We start from the raw sequence: 25,702 nt of genomic DNA, 5'->3' as shown, positions 1-25,702 counted from the left end.
GTTTATCCAGCTTCCCCTTAAATGCATCTCTACTCTTCGCCTCAACCACTCCCTGTGGTAGCGAGTTCCACATTCTCACCACTCTCTGGGTAAAGAAGTTTCGCATTTATTACTGACTATCATATTTATGACCAATGTTCCCTCTAACTTTTTTTTGACCCGCGCTGAGCTCAACAAAGTCCTAAATTGGCTTAATTTAGTCCAGCCTCCATCACATCTCATCCACAAAATTAATCCCCTACCCCACCCAACCCCGACCCTGATACGTACTTTAAAAACTGTCCCATGTCGTCGCACAGAGCTTCACAGCCTGGCCACTTGCATTCTCCGTGTCCAAACAAAGGGTGAATACCTGTGGCTTCTTCATGTGACAAGCTAGGGAAGAATAGACCAGAGATGAGAGGGTTAGTCACTCTTACACAAACAATAGGGAAAACAAGAAGGGCTGACCTTCACATCACACCGTCAGAAAAGGACTCAGAATTAAACAGCAGACAGGTTGGGTGATTGGGCAGAAGCATGGCAGATGCAGTATAATGTGGATAAATGCGAGATTATCCACTTTGGTGGCAAAAACAGGAAGACAGATTATTATTTGAACGGCAATAGATTGGGAAAAGGGGAAGTGCAACGAGACCTGGGTGTCCTTGTGCACCAGTCGCTGAAGGTAAGCATGCAGGTGCAGCAGGCGGTTAAGAAGGCAAATGGTATGCTGGCCTTCATAGCGAGAGGATTCGAGTACAGGAGCAAGGATGTCTTGCTGCAGTTGTACAGGGCCTTGGTGAGACCACACCTTGAGTATTGTGTGCAGTTTTGGTCACCTTATCTGAGGAAGGATGTTCTTGCCATGGAGGGAGTGCAGCGAAGGTTCACCAGACTGATACCTGGGATGGCAGGAATGACGTATGAGGAGAGATTAGGTCGATTAGGCTTATATTCACTAGAGTTCAGAAGAATGAGAGGGGATCTCATTGAAACTTATAAAATTCTAACAAGACTAGACAGACTAGATGCAGGAAGGATGTTCCCGATGGTCGGGGAGTCCAGAACCAGGGGTCACAGTCTAAGGATAAGGGGTAAGCCATTTAGGACTGAGATGAGGAGGAATTTCTTCACCCAGAGAGTTGGACTCCCGCAGCCCGAGCCAAAACGCCAACAATTTTCTGTTGGAACGTTAATGCTCTTCTTCGCCCCATGAAAATCCACCCCGTCTCCCACCCCCTCCCAATGGCTGACCTGCCGCTACCATCCCCCTCCCCCCCAGGCTCCGCAGAGGTCCCTATGAATTCTCGGCCCCTCCGACCGGCGAGGTGCTTAGACTGCGCGAGCTACTCACCGATGGAATTCAAAAGAGGCCCAACCGTTAAAAAAGAGGTCGCAGGCCTCGGACTGCACCCACTGGGTGAGAGGCCGACATGCTCCAGCAGTCCCCTGCCTCATGGAAGTGGGCACATCAAAATCGACCCCCCCCACCCCGTTTCATTGCTTCCTATACTTCTTAGGTTGCTGATACGAACTGCTCTTGGTTTAGGGCTTGGACGCTGAAGGGGAAAAAACACTAAGACCATCTCTTTCCATAGAAACATAGAAGATAGGAGCAGGAGTAGGCCATTCGGCCCCTCGAGCCTGCTCCGCCATTCAATGCGATCATGGCTGATCATCCAAATTCAGTACCCTGTCCCTGCCTTCTCCCCATATCCCTTGATCCCTTTAGCCTTAAGAAATATATCCAACTCCTTCTTGAATATATTTAATGAATTGGCCTCTACTGCCTTCTGTGGTAGAGAATTCCACAGGTTCGCCACTCTCTGGGTGAAGAAATTCCTCCTCACCTCTGTCCTAAATGGCTTACCCCTTATCCTTAGACTGTGACCCCTGGTTTTGGACTCCCCGGCCATCGGGAACATCCTTCCTGCATCTAGTCTGTCTAGTCCTGTTAGAATTTTATAAGTTTCCAACCCGCGAGGGCCCAGGGATTTCAAACCAGTCAATGGGAACAATCAGATCTGAGTTACCAGGGATTCATGAGCTGGATTGCCAGGGTCTCAGACTCCATGTGGCTCATGGGCCATTGTTTGGATACCCAAGAGTTGGCCAGCCTGGTACAGACCGTTCAAACTCAGAATTCCAGCTTCTTCCCCAGTTAGCTGCTGTCAGTTAGGGCAAGCATTGGGTGGCTGCAACTGGTTCAGCGCACTGGGTAAAGGGAGGCAAAAGTGCCGCAGGGTTCCTGCTTGTGATCGCTACCCAGTGACTGCTGCTGGGAAGTGAGCGCAGGTGGATGTAGACAGAACAGGACTGGGTGTCTGAATTTCCTGCTGGTGTGGATCAGCTACATCCACAAATGAAGAGAGGACCCTTCTGTGAAAGGAAAAAGAAAGAACTTGAAATTCTACAGCGCCTTTCACAACCTCAGGACGTCCCAAATCGCTTTACAGCCAATGAGGTACTGTTGTAATGTAGGAAAAGCGGCAGCCAAATTGCGCACAGCAAGATCCCACAAACAACAATGTGATAATGACCAGGTAATCAATTTTTTAGTGATGTTGGTTGAGGGATAAATATTGGCCCAGGACACCAGGGATAACTCCCCCTGCTCTTCTTCATAGTGCCGTGGGATTTAATGCTCACTTGAGCTGGTAGATGGGACCTCAGTTTAACATCTCAACTGAAAGACGGCCCCTCCGACAGTGCAGCACACCCACAGTACTGCCCCTCTGACAGTGCAGCACTCCCTCAGTACTGCCCCTCCGACAGTGCAGCGCTCCCTCAGTACTGTCCCTCCGACAGTGCAGCACTCCCTCAGTACTGTCCCTCCGACAGTGCGGCGCTCCCTCAGTACTGCCCCTCCGACAGTGCAGCACACCCACAGTACTGCCACTCCGACAGTGCAGCACTCCCTCAGTACTGCCCCTCCGACAGTGCGGCGCTCCCTCAGTACTGCCCCTCCGACAGTGCGGCGCTCCCTCAGTACTGTCCCTCTGACAGTGCGGCGCTCCCTCAGTACTGCCCCTCCGACAGTGCAGCGCTCCCTCAGTACTGTCCCTCCGACAGTGCAGCGTTCCGTCAGTACTGTCCCTCCGACAGTGCAGTGCTCTTTCAGTACTGTACCTCCGACAGTGCAGCGCTCCCTCAGTACTGCCCCTCCGACAGTGCGGCGCTCCCTCAGTACAGCCACTCCGACAGTGCAGCACTCCCTCAGTGCTGCCCCTCCGACAGTGCAGCGCTCCCTCAGTACTCCCCTCCGACAGTGCGGCGCTCCCTCAGTACGGCCCCTCCGACAGTGCGGCGCTCTCTCAGTGCTGCCCCTCCGACAGTGCGGCACTCTCTCAGTACTGCCCCTCCGACAGTGTGCCGCTCCCTCAGTACTGCCCCTCCGACAGTGTGGCGCTCCCTCAGTACTGCCCCTCCGACAGTGCGGCGCTCCCTCAGTACTGCCCCTCCGACAATGCGGCGCTCCCTCAGTGCTGCCCCTCCGACAATGCGGCGCTCCCTCAGTGCTGCCCCTCCGACAGTGCGGCGCTCCCTCAGTACTGCCCCTCCGACAGTGCGCCGCTCCCTCAGTACTGCCCCTCCGACAGTGCGGCGCTCCCTCTGTACTGCCCCTCCGACAGTGCGGCGCTCCCTCAGTACTGCCCCTCCGACAGTGCAGCGCACCCTCTGTACTGCCCCTCCGACAATGCGGCGCTCCCTCAGTGCTGCCCCTCCGACAGTGCGGCGCTCCCTCAGTGCTGCCCCTCCGACAATGCGGCGCTCCCTCAGCACTGCCCCTCCGACAGTGCGCCGCTCCCTCAGTACTGCCCCTCCGACAGTGCACCGCTCCCTCAGTACTGCCCCTCCTACAACGCAGCACTCCCTCAGTACTGCCCCTCCGACAGTGCGGCGCTCCCTCAGCACTGCCCCTCCGACAGTGCGCCGCTCCCTCAGTACTGCCCCTCCGACAGTGCGGCGCTCCCTCAGTACTGCCCCTCTGACAGTGCGGCACTACCTCAGCACTGCACTGGTGTTTCATCCTAGATTTTTGTGCTCAAGTCTCTGGGGTGGGTTTTGAACCCACGACCTTCTGACTCAGGGTGAGAGTGCTGTCCACTGAGCCACACTGGAGGGCGGCTGTTGGAGAGTTATACCTGAGCAGAAGTCAGCACCTTCAGGAGGTGAAGGGTGAATATTGATGGGGAAGAAATTAGAAAATAAAGAATTAGCTAGGTTTTGAGAAATATCTCTCCTGAAATTGCTACTGTATATTATAAATATATTTAGGAAGTTTCTAAATCCCCGGGAGTTGATTATAAAAATGACGGAATGCACAGCACAGAGTTCTGAAAGCAATAGATTAATGCTTGGGGCCGAATCTCTTCATCACAGACATCAGCCCTTTCCCACCTGAAGTATTACCCTGTCTTTACAGATGCTGAGAGACCTGCGGTGTATTTCCAGAAAGCTCTATTTTAATTCTGATTTCCAGCACTTGTGATTTTCCTTCCCACATTCTATCACAACAGAAGGGCCGGCACGGCGCTGGCTGTCCCTCTCACAGGTGGTGGAGTCCTGCCTTTCCAGTTGTTGCTGATGACTGGGCTGATACACCATCATCACCTTGTTTCGTTCATTAAGAAAGTAATAGTTCAAGTTGTGTTGTTTAGACTAATGGCTGACAGCTCGAACATCTGCTTTCCTGACACTGTGTGCAGAGCAGGGAATGGGACTCCGTCACAACAGGTACTGTCACCTGCGATGGCCAGTTGGTAGAGTTATTGGGTCACTGGGGTCGTTGGGTCACTAGGGTCATTGGGTCAGTGTGGACACTGGTGTCACACCCCACTCATCTTACAAGTTTCAGCCGTGGCTCAGTGGACAGCACTCTTGCCTCTGGGTCAGAAGGTTGTGGGTTCAAGTCCCACTCCAGAGTCTTGAACACATAATTTAGGCTGACATGTCAATGCAGTACTGAGGGAACGCTGCACTGTCGGAGGGGCAGTACTGAGGGAGCGCTACACTGTCGGAGGGGCAGTTCTGAGGGAGTGCTGCACTGTCGAAGGGGCAGTACTGAGGGAACGTTGCACTGTCGGAGGGTCAGTACTGAGGGAACGCTGCACTGTCGGTGGGGCAGTACTGAGGGAACGCTGCACTGTCGGAGGGGCAGTACTGAGGGAGCGCCACACTGTCGGAGGGGCAGTACTGAGGGAGTGCTGCACTGTCGAAGGGGCAGTACTGAGGGAGCGCTGCGCTGTCGGAGGGGCAGTACTGAGGGAGCGCCGCACTGTCGGAGGGTCAGTACTGAGGGAGCGCCGCACTGTCGGAGGTTCAGTACTGAGGGAGTGCCGCACTGTCGGAGGGGCAGTACTGAGGGAGCGCCGCACTGTCGGAGGGGCAGTACTGAGGGAGCGCCGCACTGTCGGAGGTTCAGTACTGAGGGAGTGCCGCACTGTCGGAGGGGCAGTACTGAGGGAGCGCCGCACTGTCGGAGGGGCAGTACTGAGGGAGTGCTGCACTGTGGGAGGGGCAGTACTGAGGGAGTGCCGCACTGTCGGAGGTGTCGTCTTTTCATGTTAAACCGAGGCCCGTGTGCCTGCTCAGGCAAATGCAAAAGATCCCATGGCACTATTGGAAGAAGGGCAGTGTCCTGGGCCAACATTTATCCCTCAACCAACACCACCAAAACCGATCACCTGCTCATTCATCACATTACTGTTTCTGGGATTGCAACAGTGTCTACACTTTAGGGATGTGAAAGGCTTCTGACAACCAAAAGAACCGTTGGGGGAAACCATGTAAATCTAATCACCACCAGAGGCACCCAGGTAAAACCCCCCTGGAGAAGACACTCGGCACAACCCCCTCCCACCGAGGGTTTAAATGGCAGCAAGGATACCCACTGGTGTTGGGTCAGCCACTGCGTGAGCAGCTACTGGCCAGAAAGGCCACTGACGATCTGTCTGTCCCTCTCCACCGGGGACTAACTGCACCTGTGCAAGGTTTGAGCAGGTGTGCAGTTGCTCCAGCTTTGCGGAATGCTCCTCACACTCTGCCGCCAGGTTTACTGAGATTGCTTCTCCTGGTGAGTTGGGTCGGTGTGACGAGCTAGTGGAATATCTGCACCAGGGACACAGCCTGCCCCTGAACATCAAAATCAAGTCTGAACTGAGTTTCACTTCCACGAGGGTATAAAACCAATGCAATATTCAGACTCCATGGGGCATTTAGGCAGCAGCAGAGAAAGGGCTTGGGTACAAAGTGTGGCCATTTGGTCAGTGCCATCAGCGCCAATGCCCTGGGACTGATGAGGCTGAGACGTCCCTCACTGTCTCAATCGACATTTTCCAGACTGAGATCAATAGATTTTTGTTGGGTAAGGGTATCGAAGGATATGGACCAAAGGTGGGTCAATGGAGTTGAGATACAGATCTGCCATGATCTGATTGAATGGCGGAGCAGGCTCAAGGGGCTGAATGGCCTCCTCCTGTCCTTACGTTCCGCATAAACCGCCGCTGTACAAGAATGATCGAAAAGTTGCACGCTAAAAACGCTAGGTGTTTATTCCCAAGTCGGGATCTCCTGTGGTTGGTGGTACCTTTCTCTCTTTGGAGTATGAATGGAGTTCTGCCCATTCAGCAAAGAATGATGGGATATTGAAGGTGAGATCTTGGAGGCGAGGAAGGAGGTAGAGGTGGAGCTGTTGGTCGAGAGGTCGAGACTTTCACTCTTCAGGGTGTCCTCCATGCTTTGTACACCGGTCACTTCTTTCCACAGTTGCTGAAGATCTGCCGGGCACATTGCTGTGAATGACAATATAGTCAGGGTCAATGCAAGGTCACTGACAACAACAACTCGCATTTATAAGCATCTTTAACTGGTAAAATATTTCAAGGCACTTCACAGGAGCGATTATCAAACAGAATTTGACACCGAGCCACATAAGGAGACATTAGGACAGGTGACCAAAAGCTTGGTCACAGAGGCAGGTTTTAAGGAGCGTCTTAAAGGAGGAGAGAGAGGTAGCGAGGCGGAGAGGTTTAGGGAGGGAATTCCAGAGCTCGGGGCCCAGGTGGCTGAAGGCACGGCCATCAATGGTGGAGTGATGGAAATCGGGGGATGCGCAAGAGGCCAGAGTTGGAGGAGCGCAGAGATCTCGGGGGGGTTGTAGGGCTGGAGGAGGTTACAGAGATAGGGAGGGGTGAAGCCATGCAGGGATTTGAAAACAAGACCCATCCGAAGTCTGGCCATCTCCCAGCTGATTGTAATCCCTACTCAGATATAAGGCCTGACCTGATAGTTATTGAACCTGTCACATCAGTAACAAAACACTAACGTGGCAAGGTTACACTGTGCAACATAACCTGCTTTTAAATTGAGTTTCAGAATTAGCTTTTGTCGAGTGTAACATCAAGATAAACTTTCTGCGTTTTTTTTGGTAAACGTAACTTGGGTGAGTAACCCGGGCGATTGTAACTGCCCACCTCCTGTAGGTTTCCTCTGGGCGACTAACATTAAAATCGTCCATTCTGTTTTTTCTCCTCAAATAATGTTTCACCCCGGTTAATTGCTCTCATACTTGTAATTGTCTCTTGGATGATGTCTGCGCTCGCCAGACGCGGTTACTTGCCAGCGAGAGCAGTGATCTCCCTTCACATCTTTTCATAACTCATTAATGTTCAGAAAAAAGAAATCTCTCTTGAAATATTGTCTGCTCCTCATAGTCCAGACCGAGAACAATCACTATTTTCACTCGATGTGGTGACATTTTCCTCCTCATGACTAAAGGAGCTGCCTTCAGTTGGGACACAGTTCCATGTAGCATTCTGTTACTGATGTGACAGGAGGTTCAATAATAAGCCGGTGAGGTCTTACATCTGACCTCTAGAGTAGGGATTACAATCAGCTAGGAGATGGCCAGACTTCTGATGGGTCTTGTTTTCAAATTCCTCTGTGGCCTCACCCCTCTCTATCTCTGTAACCTCCTCCAGCCCCACAACCCTCCCAGATCTCTGCGCTCCTCCAATTCTGACCTCTTGAGCATCCCTGATTTCTATTGCTCCACCATTGGTGGCCGTGCCTTCTGTTGCCTGGGCCATAAGCTCTGGAATTCCCTCCCTAAACCTCTCCACCTCTCTCGCCTCCTTTAAGATGCTCCTTAAAACCTACCTTTTTTGACCAATTTGTGGAGATTTCATCACAAGACCTCCCACCTCCAACCGCCTCGCCCACTCAAACAGCCTTTTAGCCCATCTCCAATCATTTTAGAACTAATAAACCAAAGAAAATGAAAAAAAATAAACACGCATTTTTTCACAGCCATGCCCAGGAGATTCATCTTTAATTCCTGAAGATACCAGGGCAATCCTGGAGTGTTGGCGATCGATGTTCCCTTTAAGTCCCACGGCCGTGCCGCGCTCTGGACCTCCCACGCAGCTGGATCGCCGGCTGTTCAATGGGAAAAACCATGCATGCGCGGAACTTTGAATGGGCTGCGCAGTCCCTTAAAGGGGCCGTGCACCCAAAAAAAAAAAATTAACGGGAACATTGTGGGCAACCCTCCTGGGAACTGAAGCTGGTACTTGCACAACTCGGTAACGCACTGTGCATTCATTCGCTGAGCAGTTCAAGGCACCATGTGAGTGAAGTTTATAAACGACTTGTTGAGAAGGAATGAGTTGAAGAGTTCTGAGAACTGGAAGTGAGCAATTAGTGAAGGTATACGAGGGATCTGGCCATGAGTTGAGTTGTGACAGTGGCTGAATGGGTTCAGTATCTCGATGTGACACTAATTAGAGACACAGCACTTCCTGATAGTTACCAATGCAGGATCGGCCCACACTTATTAAATCCAAAGGTTGAATCTCCTATTAGTCGCTAGTCTACAGTTGTATCGAAATCATTAATTGTGACTTTTCTAGTGCAGATATAAATAATCAGTAATTGTTTTCAAAATATTGAGATGGGGACATATTTTAATTAGATCACAACAAAGGGAGAGAACTATCTGAGGTGGGTTATTGTGTTCTTAAGACTATAGCCTCAGGCTCTCAGCCTAACTCATCACTGCAGCCTTTGATTGAACGAGAAATAGTGGCGACACGATGCGTTTGGGGATACAGGCGCTGCCTAACTTAACATATAAAGAGGAATTGTTAGAAGTACAGAGCTTAAAGTGGAAATTAGAAGCATGAGAATGTGGGTCAATTTTCTCATTCGCAAAGCCTGACGAATTGTGCCTTCTCTCTTTGACAAGCAGCACCTCAAGAGAAAAGTTGAGTTGGTCCTTTTTTAAAAAAAAAATGGAGAAACCAGGTAGCAGGTTAACACTGTGATGGAAACGGTAGCTTTTTTTCTGGATGGATGAGCCCCAAGATAGGCGGAATGGCCTTCCTCGTTATTCTCGGGAGGCGGGTGTCACTTGTCCCTCCACTAGTTGTCCTTAACTGAGTATCTTGCTCGCTCGGCCACTTCAGGGGGCAGTTAAGAGTCAACCACCTTGATGTGGGACTGGAGTCACCTATAGGCCCAGACCGGGTAAGGACGGCAGGCTTCCTTCCCTAAAGGGACATCAGTGAACCAGTTGGGTTTTTACGACAATCCGACAGATTCAGGCTCACTTTTACTGAGACCAGATTTTTATTTCCAGATTTTTTTTAAACTGAATTTAAATTCTCAAACTGCCCTGGTGGGATTTGAACTTGCGTTCTCTGGATTATTAGTCCGGGCCTTTGGATTACTAGTTACTAGATAACTAATCAACACGGACTTGAGTAACGATCTAGCTGAGACTGCGGTGCGGTATCCAGACAGTGCTACATTGTGGGAATTGCCGTCCTATTCAGGCGAGGCACTGCCGAGGCTCTCTCTCCCTCTTCTGATTGTTCAGGCGGATGTTAAAGATCCCACGGCACTATTTGAAGAAAGGCCAGCAGAGTTCCCTGCGGCGTCCTGGCCAACATTTATCCCTCAGCCACTCAGTAAGCAGATTAACTGGTCAACCTCACCACAAGGAACCTGCAGCTGGAGAGTTCCCCATCCTTGTGGGTGAAAGAAGAAGATTGTGGGTACGATTCAAACAGCGGGGGAGAAACAAGGAACAGGAAGCAACAAACGTCACGGAAATAGACAATTACCACCCGTCAAATGTGGAATTGGTGGTGCAGAGTTTCCGTGTCAACACTTGACGGAGGAAGCTTCCTGCAAAATGCACTCGGCCAAAACAAATCTTAATTCGAGTTACTTGAAGGAATTGAATAGGAGGAGGCCCTCTTAGTGTAGGCCCAAGGCTCCCCTTGTAGCGCAGGTTGCAGAGCGGGCCCTGTAACTGCAGGCCCAAGGCTCCCCTTGTAGTGCAGGTTGCAGAGCGGGCCCTGTAACTGCAGGCCCAAGGCTCCCCTTGTAGTGCAGGTTGCAGAGCGGGCCCTGTAACTGCAGGCCCAAGGCTCCCCTTGTAGCGCAGGTTGCAGAGCGGGCCCTGTAACTGCAGGCCCAAGGCCTCATGCGGGGGACTAAGGCTTAGGCCATGTCACTAGTAATTTATATTTATTTTGTGGTACTTGAACTGTTCAGGATGGAGCATGGCCAGAGTTTGTATCGCTGCTTTTTACCTGCAGTGTCCAAATGCAGGTAAAACCAGGCCTGATCACTGGTCCTCTTGTGAGCTGATCAAGCCCAGACGATAACTCGGCCTGGTGTCTGATTGGTGCTTACCTTGTCCTGCTGACGGTGGTGAGAGGAGTGTAACTGGGCCTTGTGTGGCGTTAGGCCTTACCTTGAGCCAGGGTCTGGAGTGGTACTGTGGGCTGTCCAGGCTGCAGTGTCACCAGTCCCTGTCGCTGGAGGTTTAAAAGATGCTGTTGTTGAAGCTGCTGCATTTGAAGAAACTGCTGCTGGAAGGCGAGCTGCTTGTTTCCCAATTGCTGCTGTTTGAAGAGAGAAAGACACCGTGAGACACAATTCACCATCACAGTCAGCATTGCAGCCACAAGGAAGCACCAGGAGTACTCTTCCCCCTGCCCCACACACTTACCACCCGAACTGCCCTCCACCGCACTCCCCAGCGCGCACTCCTCCCGCCCCCCGCAGTTAATGGCTGGAGTGCGCCAGAAGGAGCCCGGATCTAACCCCTGTACCCAGGTCAATAGCTTGAAACTTCGAGAAGGGTTTCAGACATCTGCTAATCAAAATAAAATATCCACGTCCTAATTAAAGACGTGGCACTGTGGGAGAGGCAGTACTGAGGGAGTGCTGCACTGTCGGAGGGGCAGTACTGAGGGAGCGCCGCACTGTCGGAGAGGCAGTGCTGAGGGAGCACTGCACTGTCGGAGGGGCAGTACTGAGGGTGCGCTGCACTGGCGGAGGGTCAGTACTGAGGGAGCGCCGCACTGTCGGCGGGGCAGTACTGATGGAGCGCCACACTGTCGGAGGGGCAGTACTGATGGAGCGCCGCACTGTCGGAGAGGCAGTGCTGAGGGAGCACTGCACTGTCGGAGGGGCAGTACTGAGGGTGCGCTGCACTGGCGGAGGGGCAGTACTGAGGGAGCGCCGCACTGTCGGAGGGGCAGTACTGAGGGAGCGCTGCACTGTCGGAGGGGCAGTACTGAGGGAGCGCTGCACTGTCGGAGGGTCAGTACTGAGGGAGCGCTGCACTGTCGGAGGGTCAGTACTGAGGGAGTGCTGCACTGTCGGAGGGGGAGTACTGAGGGAGTGCTGCAGTATTGGAGGGGCCGTCTTTCAGATGAGATGTTAAACCAAGGTCTCCTGCTCTCTCAGGTGGATGTTAAAGATCCCAGGGCACTATTTCGAAGAAGAGCAGGGGGAGTTCTCCCCGGTGTCCTCGCCAATATTTATTCCTCAACCAACATCACTAAAAACAGATTATGTGGTGAATTATCACATTGCTATTTGTGGAAGCTTGCTGTGTGAAAATTGGCTGCCGCATTTCCTACATTCCAACAGTGACCACATTTCAAAAGTACTTCATTGGCTGTGAAGTGTTTCAGGGGGGGGTCTCATGGGAGGGAAGGGAAGTGTGCAGGGACAGGGGGCTGGGGGGGGTGAAACCTCAGGCGGTTGGGGTCTAACCTTTCCTTGTGGGCCCCCGCTGCTCCCAGCTCCTCTTCCCGCTGTGTTGACCCGGCACGAACCCCACAACAGCCTCCCTGATTGTCTCTTAATCACGCCAAATCCACTGTTCATTATTCTCTGCATAAACTTATTAATGGCTTGTCAGGGCTATATTTTTTGAATATGGGATTCGAGCTTTCATACATTTTAACTAAGGATGTACAGGTTTTTTTTTATGAAGTTCTGCTTTTGTGGTGATGGCTGCGCTAACGAGCAGCCCTCTGAGGCCCATTAACGCAGTCCCCAGCGATGTGTTAGTAAACTAGGATACCAAGGCACAGCCCAGCTCCTTGAACCCTGTCACTGCTCCGACACATCTTATCTGAATGTATTAAATATGAATACATTACCGATGGGTCCCTGCACTAACATACATTAGGCAAGAAATCTCCAGACTGGGCTCCTCGGCAGACGAGAACTGAAGTAAGCAGCAGTTTCTCTAAGGGTGGTGTGCGCTGAATTGCATCAAGTGATGTTAAATTGTTTGGCTCTATCATTTAGCCTGATTCTATTTGCAGAACTCATTCTCTCTCTCACAGAGTTTTGTACCCTGATTATTCAGGAGTGTGAAAGGAAAGGCATTGCTCGCAAACAACACGTCAAGCAGTCCATGGGTGGACTTACATGACACCTTTAGGAGCGAGGCAGTGTCCCAACACTAAACTTCTGGGCTGTGAACATGAAATTCAGGCCCAAACTCTCTCCTGCAGGGAGTCAATCTCCTCGTGGTGTCTGAATTGGGTGAATTACATTTCACCTTCCCTCTCCTGCTGTCTTGTTATGACCGCCAGGTCAGATAATCTCTGTTCACTGGTTCAGCACGGTCAGTTTTTGTTGATAACTCAGCAACTTAAGGTTGCCAACCCTGCGGGATGGGCCTGGAATCTCCAGGAATTGAACATTAATCTCCAGGACACTGCTGGAAGCAAAACCTGGGATTGGTTACAAAAGATTGGGAAAATGGGCTGTTTGATTGACAGTCAAGAATCATTCAATCGGGCAAGGAAAAGTCTGTCCGCGTTCCAATTGGTGCGGGAAGTGCAGTCACTGTTGTAATGAAGGAAACGCAGCAGCCAATTTGCGCACAGCAAGCTCCCACTAACAGCAATGTGACAATGACCCGATAATCTGTTTTAGTGATGTTGGTTGAGGGATAAATATTGGCCCAGGACACCGGGGAGAACTCCCCTGCTCTTCTTCGAAATAGTGCCGTGGGGTCTTTTACATCCACCTGTGAGGGCAGACGGGGCCTCAGTTTAACGTCTCATCTGAAAGACAGCACCTCCAACAGTGCAGCACTCCTTCAGCACTGCACTGGAGTGTCAGCCTGGATTTTTGTGCTCAAGTATATGGTGTGGGAAGGAGACTCTTGGTTCTCTCAGTGCCAGCAAACAAAATAAACCTAACAAAAGTGCATCCTTTTTAGCAGGGCACAACCAATAGAAAAACAAAGGAACCTGATAACTGAAGTAATAATATTATTTACACTATCCCCCACGCCCTCCAATCCCTGTGGGTCATGGCTGTGTGTCCAAGGGCTACCAATGGGTTATGTTAAGCTTCCTGTTCATTGGTGGCTGTGCGGTTGCGAGGGAACGATGTGTTGTTCAGTATGAGTGGGATTTTCTCCAACATGTGGGTGGGATTGAATGGTCACTGGCACCCCTTGGCAACAAGCACATTCTACTACCCTTATTTGGAATGTCACAGATGGAGGCATCAGAAGAGTCCGATTAATGAAGAACTTCAACTAATTGAAAGTCAGTATCAGTGATCATTTGTTTATTCCTGCCTCGAATTCTCTTCCTGGAGGTGCGGGCTCCATTAGGATACATCTCCATCGGCATCGGTCCCGCTCCTCGACCCCGCACCCGAGAGCTGAGACAGTGGCGGTGATTTTATCCCGACCCGCCCAGCGACAGACTGACACTGTCAAATTGGCCGCTTGATTTTGATGGAAAGTTAAATCGGGCAGGGCAGAAAATGGGCGGAAAATCTGGTCAATATTCGGCTGGGTGGGGTTAGGACAAAATGACTGTGCTGATGTCGGGGGCTTGTGACTCACTGGGTGGTGTCATTACAGAGCCAAGAGGGACTCTCACAACAAACTGCTGCGTTTCCCTGTCTCCCTCTAATCAGTGAAATATGGTAACGCACTGCGTAAATAATGATGTATTAATCCGTGAACCTGCAAAGGGGAGGGGGAGGGAGGAGGGAAAGAGAGGGGAGGGGGAGGGGAGGGGGATGGGGGAGCGCGGAGGGGGAGGGGAGGGGGATGGGGGAGCGCGGAGGATGAGTGGGGGGAAATCCACTCAAACACACATTTCCCCACATTGCTGTTAGACTTTTGCAAGTCAATTGTCTCCAGGCTGCGATATTCAGCGGCGATGTGAGAGGGACTGGCGGCTATAACAATCCAGCACAGCCACATGGACAGTATCGATGGACGTGGGAATGTTTCTCTTTAAAGGGACATTGCACCATTATTAAAGTGGCACAGCATCATCAACTTTTTTTTGGTCATTCCAAGCCAGGAGCTTGGAATTGCGTTAACGTGCTCGTTACTGGGATCACACTGTGCAATTTTGAGTTGCCGTGACGACGTGAACTCCACGAAAGTAAGTGGTACGGTCATAACGGAAACAACAGACTGATCGATCCCTCTGCCTCGCCGACAACAGAACGGATCGGCTAGTAGTTGCTCCAGAAGACTGCGGCATTTAAATTCACTCAGACTTGGAGGGATTTGAAAACAAGGCTGAAAGGTTTTGAATTGAGGCATTGCCCAAAACACGCCATTTCCCACCGCCTGCGATTGTCACCTTCAGGGTTCTGCAGGCTGCTGAGGCATGCGCCCTAAAGCAGGCAGGGGCCTCAAGAACGTGTGAGCGTCGGGGTCCTAATACCTCAACAGGAGCCTGATTAACTTTAACTCGGACCCCAGCAGGGAGACCCCTCCCTTTCCCGCCAGGTGGAAATAGGTCATCTATTGAGAAGGATGAAGAGGCCCAAAAGGTAAGTCTGAAATGTGCCTTTGTGGGTCAGAGGCAGTGGGAGTGCCCACAAAGAGAGTCATGGCTTCCCTTTCCCAGACACCAACCCTCACTCCCACCAAACTCACACACTGAAAGCAAGGACAACACAACACACAACTGTCCATAATTAGGCTCCAAATCGATAATCCCAGAGACACCACAGTTGGGGCTGAGATGCATTGATGGGACAGTGCAGAGGAAGCTTTACTCTGTATCTAACCCATGCTGTACCTGCCCTGGGAGTGTTTGATGGGACAGTGTAGAGGGAGCTTTACTCTGTATCTAACCCGTGCTGTACCTGCCCTGGGAGTGTTTGATGGGACAGTGTAGAGGGAGCTTTACTCTGTATCTAACCCGTGCTGTACCTGCCCTGGGAGTGTTTGATGGGATAGTGCAGAGGGAGCTTTACTCTGTATCTAACCCGTGCTGTACCTGCCCTGGGAGTGTTTGATGGGACAGTGCAGAGGGAGCTTTACTCTGTATCTAACCCGTGCTGTACCTGCCCTGGGAGTGTTTGATGGGACGGTGTAGAGGGAGCTTTACTCTGTATCTAACCCGTGCTGTACCTGCCCTGGGAGTGTTTAATGGGACAGTGGGTGCCTGAAACGCACTAACATCCCTCATGCTGAGGCTGATAAAATTCACAAGCGGAAAAATGTTGTTTTTCTAAAAAAACTGGCCGACTTCAATATTTGTTCCGTAATCTCCTGACTCCTTTCAGTAACCACAAACGGTTGCAAGGTAAATCAAAGGCTGTCAAAGATATCAGCCTGAATTGGCAGTGGAGAACTCGTACAGTATTAAGTGATAAGGTCCAGAAATGTTACAGTGATAAAGGATACTGCAGAGTTCAGTACTGGGAGGAATGATAAACACCTCTTTGATGTACTCAGTGAAATATGGGCTGTATCACTCTGGCAGATGAGATCTTTAGAAGCTGGAGAAGTAAGGAAATGGTTCTTGATCCAAATCTACAGTGTGGCCAAACTGCTTATAAACCAACACAGACAGGATGTCCCAGGAGAGGGAGAGGGGGTCAAGGCCATTTCCTTGGAGGGTGTGTAATGCATTTGAAGATGTTGGGTGTTCGTTGATGGGCTTCACTCCTTTAACACGTTTTGTCTGTATTCTGTTTACATTAGATGCAGTTCAGTGACTAAAGCTAGCGGGGTAACAGGCTTGTCAAGTTGATTTATGAGCACATCAACCCAAGTTTCTGTGTGTCGTACAAGACTGACAGCGGCAGTTCATTAAATCTGGGTCCTGAGTGACTCAGAACTTGGCGTCGGACCTGCTGTTTAAGCGTCAACTTTAACCCTCTCAACAACTCGACTTGTTTTTCAATTTTCCCCCGCCCTCGCCTGAAAGTGCCGACTCGAGCTGTAATCCCACAGGTGCTGGCAGCTCCCCGATTGGTCACCCGAGTGTCTGATCTTCACGCAGGAGCTTTGACAACGTGCGTCAGTGAGCTGTCCACTCTTGGGGTAGAGTCAGGTAACGGTTATGATTACTGAACTAGTAACGCGAGTTCATGACCTCAGGACGCCCCAAATCACTTTACAACCAATGAAGCACTTTTTGAAGTGTAGTCACTGTTGTAATGTGGGAAACGCGGCAGCCAATCTGCGAACAGCAAGATCCCACCAAAACAGCAATGCGATAATGACCAGATAATCTGTTTTTAGTGATGTTGGTTCAGGGATAAATATTGGCCCCAGGACACCTGGGAGAACTCCCCTGCTCTTCTTCAAAATAGTGCCTTTACGTCCACCTGAATGGGCAGAAAGGGCCTCGGTTTAACGTCCCATCCGAAAGACAGCACCTCCGACAGTGCAGCGCTCCCTAAGCACTGCCCCTCCGACAGTGCAACGCTCCCTCAGTACTGCCCCTCCGACAGTGCAGCACTCCCTCCGCAGTGCCCCTCCAACAGTGCGGCGCTCCCTCAGTACGGCGCCTCTGACAGTGCAGCGCTCCCTCAGCACTGCCCCTCCGACAGTGCAGCACTCCCTCAGTACTGCACTGGGAGTGTTCAATTAAATTTTCCACTCAAATCTCTGGAATGGGACTTGAACCCACGACTTTCTGACTCAGAGGCCAGGGTGCTACCTACTGAGCCAAGGCTGACACTAGTGGCCTAACAAGCCACTTAGTTACCTTCTCAAGGAAACTGGGGATATGGGCACTAAATGCCAGACTTCCCAGCAATGCCCACATACCGAAAATGAAACAAATAAGTTAGAGAATGTATCACGTTTCTGCTGATCCTTTGTGCAGACACCAATTTCCGGCAGGACTCTCTGACTAGTGATCAGGAGCAGGAACCCTGGCTGATCTCCATCCCCCCACTCCTTACCTCAGGAACGCGAAGGCCAATTGCAGTTCCCAACTTCAGCCAACCAAGAATAGACAGGCGATCGACCCTTTGACTTTGCTGACTGGCTGGCCCGATACACTCCGGCCGGTACCTTTAACCCGCTCGGGTAGTGGGCATCCAGTCCATCACTCTGGCACATTGGACCTTTAGAACCAAGGAAATGGTTCTTGATCCAACATTGCAGTGTGGCCAAACTGCTCACAAACCAACTCAGACAGCAATTCCCAGGTGAAGGAAATTACTGTTCTGATCTCTGGAAGTGAGACCAGTTTATGCTCCATGGGGATAGGTGAGCAGAGAGTTTGTGAAACCATGTCACACACTAACGTTCAGCTGCCCAGTGTGTGTTTTATCAGACTGGGGCCAATGGTAAGTGACCAAATGGTGTCAAAACATGTTCGACTCTAGGAGAATCAAGGGATATGGGGATCGGGCGGGAAAGAGGAGTGAGGTCGATGATCGGCCATGATCTTATTGAATGGCCGTATGGCCGACTCCTGCTCATAATTCTTATATTCGTCAGAAGAATCTTCCAGTAATTTTCACAATCAACATTAGACAAATATTGAAAGTAAGATCCTGACATAAAAACCAAAACTGGTTGAGAAGAAACCTCCAATGTAACATCAAAGCAGCCCTTTGAATATTGGTGTAAAACACAAAACTTATGAATCATTGATCATCTCAAAAAATCCCACTTCACCAGCACACGGATCTACTTCAATCAAAGTGAGCCACTCTCTATAGAGTCCATTCCTTTCTTCAACTGGGGGGTGTTCAAGGAAGGAAGGGGACTGATGTGCCTCAATGAATCCGAGACTCGACGTTAACGGGGCAAAGCAAGGCTTTTATTAACTCAGAAAGTAATACACATTGGAGAAGTGTCTCTCATCCAGAGATCTGCTGTACTGCTGTGAGACACGCTGGGGCTTGCTTAAGCAGGGGCCAGGTATGGGTGGAGCCCTACACACAATACAATACAGGTAAGGAAATGAAACTGAAACTAAACTAAACACAGGGAATACAGTGCCTGATGAATGGCATATTTCATCACAGGGACACTTTCCGTTTCAGGCATGCAGTGTCAGCAACAAGCTCCCCCACTCTGAATGCAGAATTGGTTCAAAGCTTTGTGTAAAGCTCCCTCTACACTCTCCCAACAAACACTCCCAGGGCAGGTACAGCACGGGTTAGATACAGAGTAAAGCTCCCTCTACACTGTCCCATCAAACACTCCCAGGGCAAGTACAGCACGGGTTAGGTACAGAGTAAATCTCCCTCTACACTGTCCCATCAAACACTCCCAGGGCAGGTACAGCACGGGTTAGATACAGAGTAAAGCTCCCTCTACACTGTCCCATCAAACACTCCGAGGGCAGGTACAGCACAGGTTAGATACAGAGTAAATCTCCCTCTACACTGTATCATCAAACATTCCCAGGGCAGGTATAGCACAGGTTAGATACAGAGTAAAGCTTCCGCTACACTGTCCCCATCAAACACTCCCAGGGCAGGTACAGCACGGGTTAGATACAGAGTAAAGCTCCCTCTACACTGTCCCATCAAACAATCCCAGGGCAGGTACAGCACGGGGTTAGATACAGAGTAAAGCTCCCTCTACACTGTCCCATCAAACACTCCCAGGGCAGGGACAGCACGGGTTAGATACAGAGTAAAGCTCCCTCTACACTGTCCCATCAAATACTCCCAGGGCAGGTACAGCACGGGTTAGATACAGAGTAAAGCTCCCTCTACACTGTCCCATCAAACACTCCCAGGGCAGGTACAGCACGGGTTAGATACAGAGTAAAGCTCCCTCTACACTGTCCCATCAAACACTCCCAGGGCAGGTACAGCGCGGGTTAGATACAGAGTACAGCTCCCTCTACACTGTCCCATCAAACACTCCCAGGGCAGGTACACGGGTTAGATACAGAGTAAAGCTCCCTCTACACTGTCCCATCAAACACTCCCTGGGCAGGTACAGCACGGGTTAGATACAGAGTAAAGCTCCCTCTAAACTGTCCCATCAAACACTCCCAGGGCAAATACAGCATGGGTTAGATACAGAGTAAAGCTCCATCTACACTGTCCCATCAAACATTCCCAGGGCAGTTACAATATGGGGTAGATACAGAGTGAATCTCCCTCTACATTGCCCCGTCAAACACTCCCAGGGCAGGTACAGCACGGGTTAGATACAGAGTAAAGCTCCCTCTACACTGTCCCATCAAACACTCCCAGGGCAGGTACAGCACGGGTTAGATACAGAGTAAAGCTCCCTCTACACTGTCCCCATCAAACACTCCCAGGGCAGTGTAAAGTTTGTGGGTTATATAGTGAATTAATACACAGACTACAAGAGTAACTTTAACAGGACTTTACTATTCGAAGGTCAGGGCGAAGCTGCCCAATAAATCCTTACACAGCACTTATATACTGGTGTGGTCACTCCCGGTATTACAGTATACAGCAGCCAAGATAAAGTAGTGCAACACCTAAAATAGTTCTCTTAAAGGTGGACGGTTACATACAATAGTTCTCTTAAAGGTAGAACGGTTACATACACTACAATCCTCCCTTTTTAGCTTACAACATACTTATTCCCTATTAAACATAACATATATCCAACTTCATGTAAAAACAGTTCACAGATGTAGTCTCTGCGGAAACAGTTCACAGATTCAGTCTCTGCGGGAAACAGTTCACAGATTCAGTCTCTGCGGAAAACAGTTCACAGATTCAGTCTCGGTGTAGTCGGTTCACGTTGCTGGAGTGACTCATCCAATAGTCCTTCACTGGACTTAACAGCTTGAACTTCCATCACTTCTGAACCAGCATTGTTGACTTCTAAAAGCTTGAGTACCTTGGGAAGTTTTTCTACTTCCAAACTGATTTGGCTCCGTACGGAGAGACCACGTGCGTGACCTGGTAGAGGTGATAATGGTTCAGATGGTCATCATCTTCTGCTTCGTCTTTTCCTTTTCTGCTTCTTGGAGACTCTCTGGGCTCCACTGTCAGCTGCCGGCTGCATGCACCGTTCCTCCTTCTCGTCCTCCTTTTTCCGTAGTAGCGCCACCATCTCCCGATGTTCCTAAGACTTTAGGTGATTCTTCATGGTTTCTGCACTTTGGGAGTTTTCATCACAAGCTGGGCAGAGCAGGTCATCGTAATATTCGGTGTCGTCCAACAGGTCATGGTAATATTCGGTGTCATCCTGAGCTAGGCCAGCGAGAGGGTCTTCTATTTCCTCCATACCCAGCTGGACGTTAGCCAGCTTTTGTTCCAAATCCAGACATCTTTCCTGAAGAGACTTCTTCATGCGTTCAGTTTCATCCAGCTTTTTCTGGGCTTCCTGCAAGTCTTTTACTAATGACCTCATTCGTGATTTCAATACTTCAACTTCATTGGGAGATTGATTGATTGTATTATTCAATCCCTCTACTGGAGCAGCTGTTTCAGCATTCTGTTGTTCAACATTGACGTGAATCAGCGTACTTTTGGCATCCAAGGTTTGCTCTGCTGCCATCTTCTCAGTCTGTGTTGCAACCTCAGCTATTCCAATAACTTTTGGGAGCTCCAAACCCCTCTCCTTTGAAGATTTAGACTCATGTCCAAATTGTTCCCATTTCAGAGTCTTGTCCCTCAGCATATGAAGGAGTTGACTGACCGTTGACTCTTCTGACCTCATCCGTTTCCCAGTAGCTGCAGGGCTGCTTATAACCTTGCCCTGGGGCTCCTTTGCTGTTTCTACTTCGCCATCATCTGCAGCCTCCACCATTCGAATTTCCACAAATGAATCATCCGGTGATGCTGCACCCAACTTCAGTAGGAGCTCGGAATTCATGGCGACCAACTCGGCCTTTTCTGCCTGCAATCTGCTAACAAGCGCCTTCAGTTGCTGAACATCTTGCTCCACCAGATTAGAGCACGCACCTTCAGAAACCGAATCAGCTTTGATTCGTTTGGCCTCCTTGCGCAGACGGTTTGTGTGCTCCTGCTCCCTTTTCTCCCACAGCTGTTCCTGTTGTCTTTCCAGATTCTCCCACTCTGTGTCAAAGAACGTTTTCATTGCTTTTATCTCTTGCTCGAGACGGCAACTCAATTGTTCTAATTGCTGTTGTAATTTGAAATGGAGTTGAGTTCGAGCCCGGTGTTCCTCAGACTTGTGCATGTCTGTAAACTGGACAGACTCAGAATTCTCTGCCAAACTATGTTGTTGTTGTTCAGTGGAATTCTGTTCTGAAACTTTGTTCTCCTTTGAAGCATCAGTATTTATGCACTCCTTCGTTTTTCCAACCTTAGTCAGCAAGTCCATTGTAGACTTGTCTTTCGCACCTGGGCTGGTCTTGTCGTCATCCGTTTCAGAGTCTGAGCTGATTGTCTTCACCGAGTTCACACTCATTATTGCTATTAGGTAGTGCCATTCCATGTTTATTCCCCTGATCCACTCCCGTCCCAGAAGTGGTGGACCTCCCTCAGGTAGTACATATAAGTCCATTCCTTGGTGTTCTTTGCCCCTGTCTCTCACCTTGACTTGTATCTTTCCCATGGGGTATACTTTATGCCCCGTGTTTGTCTGCAATACGATCTTGGTATCTCTCAAGGGTATATGTGAGAATAGCCGGTTGTAATCCCTTCGATTTATGACTGATAGGGCTGATCCTGTGTCCAATTCCATTTTCACTTGGACTCCGGCTACTTTTAGTGTGACCCAGATAGTTTGTAGGTCAGCTCCCTTACTCCCATTGTGAATTCTCAGACTACCCAGTTCCTGGCCGTTCGGGTCTGAATCCGAATTCTGTTCATCTGAACTCTTCTCAGCCACCTTGTGTACCTTGCTGTACTTTTCCTGCGGTGACTTTTTTCTGTTGTTGGTCTTCTTTCCTGACCGGCATACTTTAGCTATGTGACCAAGCTTGCCACATTTTCTACATTCCTGGTTTTTAAACCAGCATTGGTTCTGGTCGTGTGTTGTCTTCCCACAACGATAACATTTTGTTGTACCCGAAGTCATTTGATCCACGCTGAGTACCGCTGCCTTCAGCTGCATTTCCGCAGTGCCTCTCGCGGCTGCTTCGTGTGATGCTGCAATAAGGACAGCCTTGTCAAGTGTAAGATCATTCTCTTCGAGCAGTCGCTTTTGTGTTCCTTCCTTCGACAACCTGCACACGAACTTGTCTCTCAATGCCTCTGTCAGATTTTCCCCAAACTGGCAGTATTTCGCTAGTCTACACAGTTCGACCAAGTATTCCGCGTTGCTTTCCTCTTTCCGTTGCGTTCTCGCATAAAATTTGAATCGTTCCGCCAACATCAGCAGTGTGGGGTTCAAATGATCCTTCAGGACAGCAACAATCTCAGCGAAAGTCTGATCCGCCGGTTTAGCTGGTGATAGAAGATGCTTCAATAGCCCATATGTCTTCGCCCCCATTGCGTTTAATAAGGTGAGAGCTTTATCATCATCTGCTATTTTATTGGCCTCACAATATATCTCGATGCGTTCTACGTACGTGGCCCAATCTTCCACCTCGGAATCGAAGTTGTTGATGTTACCATGCTTAGGCATCTTCACTATCTTTTTGAGAAACCACAACGAATTTGTTCGTTACTTTTTTTTTTCCAAAAATGGCGGTTTCCCGCTCGTCTTCTTCCCGCCCACTTTCAAAATGGCGGTTTCCCGCTTCTGTCTTCTTCCCCGCCTACTGGCGGCTTCCCGCGTTTCTTCCCCTGGCGGGAGGGGTAAGCTTTCCTTCGGGTGACGACCGCTGGCTTTCGGAGTTCGCAGCCTGCGCGCCGGCTTCAGTGCGTTCCTTGTTCCCTTTTCTCGGCCGGCAACCGGCGCTGGGGACAACCCGTTGGCGGCGAACAGTTCCAGCCGCTGGGCGGAATCTCGCTCAGCATCCCTCGCTCGGTCCCGTTCCCCCTTCACTTGGGCTCTGTCTCTCCCTCAGCGGCTTCCAATCGCGCCTCCCAGCCCTCTCGCAGTCCGGTCCTTTCCTCCCCCGGCTGCGGCTGATTCTCCGCGGTTTTATTTATTTTTATATCTTCCCGCGCCTTACGATCCCGGCCGCAGCGCCTCTGGGCCCGACTTCTGTCCGGCTCCTTTCCCCCGACCGTGGTCGAGTTCACCGCCCTTATCCTCCGTTTCTTTTTATTTTCCCCCTACTCACAGTCAACGTGGCCGACTTGCTTCTCTTGGCTGATCAGCTCACTCACCGCCGTGGCAGAAGGGACAATAACAGCCTGTTGCTGATGGAAGGCTTCGTGTCTGAATCCTTCCTTCTTCCTTGCTCTGCAGACTCGAGTCTTCTCTCAGCAGAACGACGAGGGCGGGTGCCTCTTCTCGACGCTCATTAACTGCTTCGGGTGTGTCGCTGCCGCAGGGTAAGATCGAACCCGTCGCCACTGTAAAGTCTGTGGGTTATATGGTGAATTAATACACAGACTACAAGAGTAACTTTAACAGGACTTTACTATTCGAAGGTCAGGGCGAATCTGCCCAATAAATCCTTACACAGCACTTATATACCGGTGTGGTCACTCCCGGTATTACAGTATACAGCAGCCAAGATAAAGTAGTGCAACACGTAAAATAGTTCTCTTAAAGGTGGACGGTTACATACAATAGTTCTCTTAAAGGTAGAACGGTTACATACACTACAGGCAGGTACAGCACGGGTTAGATACAGAGTAAATCTCCCTCTACACTGTCCCATCAAACAATCCCAGGGCAGGTACAGCACGGGGTTAGATACACAGTAAAGCTCCCTCTACACTGTCCCATCAAACACTCCCTGGGCAGGTACAGCACGGGTTAGATACAGAGTAAAGCTCCCTCTACACTGTCCCATCAAACACTCCCAGGGCAGGTACAGCATGGGTTAGATACAGAGTACAGCTCCCTACACTGTCCCATCAAACACTCCCAGGGCAGGTACAGCAGGGGTTCGATACAGAGTAAAACTTCTTCCTCTATACTGTCCCGTTAAACACATCCCAGGGCACGTACAGCACGGGTTAAATAAAGAGTAAAGCTCTCTCTACACTGTCCCAACAAACACTCCCAGGGCAGGTGCAGCACGGGTTAGATACAGAGTAAAGCTCCCAATACACTGTCCCATCAAACACTCCCAGGGCAGGTACAGCACGGGTTAGATACAGAGTAAAGCTCACCCTACACTGTCCCATCAACACCCCCAGGGCAGGTACAGCACGGGTTAGATGCAGAGTAAAGCTCCCTCTACACTGTCCCATCAAAAACTCCCAGGACAGGTACAGCACATGTTAGATACAGAGTAAAGCTCCCTCTACACTGTCCAATCAAACACTCCCAGGGTAGGTGTTAAGTCTGTGTGTCCCAGTTATGCTTATTATAAATCACTGGACACAGACCACAAGAATAACTTTAACCGGTTCTTTACTATTCGGAGGTCAGGGCTGAACTGCCCAGCAAATCCCTACACAACACTTATATACCGGTGTGGTCACCACCGGTATTACAGTATACAGCAGCCAAGAGAAAGTAGTACATCTCTTAAGGTAGTTCTCTTAAGGTGGAACAGGTTACATACACCACAATCCTCCCTTTTTAGCTTAACAGTTATATCCCCATTTAACATAACATAATAACATATATATATACAACTTCATGCAAAACAGTTCAAAGATTCAGTCTCTGAGGAGGCCTCCTGATTCGAGTTGGATAACGCCTTTCAGGGGTCTCTGATTCTCGTTGCTGGGGTGACTCATCTAGTTGGTCTCTTATGGATTGGACATCATCATCAGGTACATTCACTTCTGAGGTAGATGCTTCAGGTTCACTAACTTCTTCCACGGTTGTCTCTGCCGTAACCATGGGTTCGACCCTTGTTCTCGATTCTACCAGTTGGTCAGCATGACGCCGTATTACATTTTCACCAATATCTACCGTGTACATCAGGGGTCCTTGTCTGGCCCGAATTGTTCCAGATTGCCATTTCTCGTTTTTATAGTCCCGGGCTAACACTGGTTGTCCTATTTCGAAACTCCGAGTGGTCTTGTTATTTATATGCTGGAACTGTTTGTTTTCAACTTCCCTCCGCACATTTGGTTTTAACAAGTCCAACCTGGACCGCAACCTCCTGTTATAGAACATCATGGCAGGACTTTGGTTTGTCACTGCATGAGTGGCGTTTCGATATGCCAGTAGGAA

The 25,702-nt window shown here is 50.1% G+C and overlaps 1 protein-coding gene across 3 annotated transcripts in view; it reads right to left on the bottom strand.

The window, feature by feature from the left end:
• The window catches only part of foxp4 (forkhead box P4), a 728,261-nt gene that overhangs the window by 267,160 nt on the left and 435,399 nt on the right, over positions 1 to 25,702 (bottom strand). For 2 of the 3 annotated variants that reach the window (XM_086010973.1, XM_086010974.1), the window contains 3 exons: positions 10,748 to 10,898; positions 6,572 to 6,776; positions 271 to 375 (listed from right to left, as the gene is read on the bottom strand). In XM_086010973.1, coding sequence (XP_085867099.1) covers positions 271 to 375; positions 6,572 to 6,776; positions 10,748 to 10,898 — 461 coding nt within the window. The remainder of the gene's footprint in view (positions 1 to 270; positions 376 to 6,571; positions 6,777 to 10,747; positions 10,899 to 25,702) is intronic. The other variant, XM_086010975.1, reaches the window with a different exon arrangement.

Source organism: Somniosus microcephalus, chromosome 18, assembly GCF_052327205.1.
Source record: "Somniosus microcephalus isolate GS21.2 chromosome 18, FLI_Smic_1.0, whole genome shotgun sequence".
Classification (NCBI taxonomy): Eukaryota; Metazoa; Chordata; class Chondrichthyes; order Squaliformes; family Somniosidae; genus Somniosus; species Somniosus microcephalus.
Note: the sequence above shows the minus strand (reverse complement) of the source record. Positions and strands in the feature narration are given on the sequence as shown.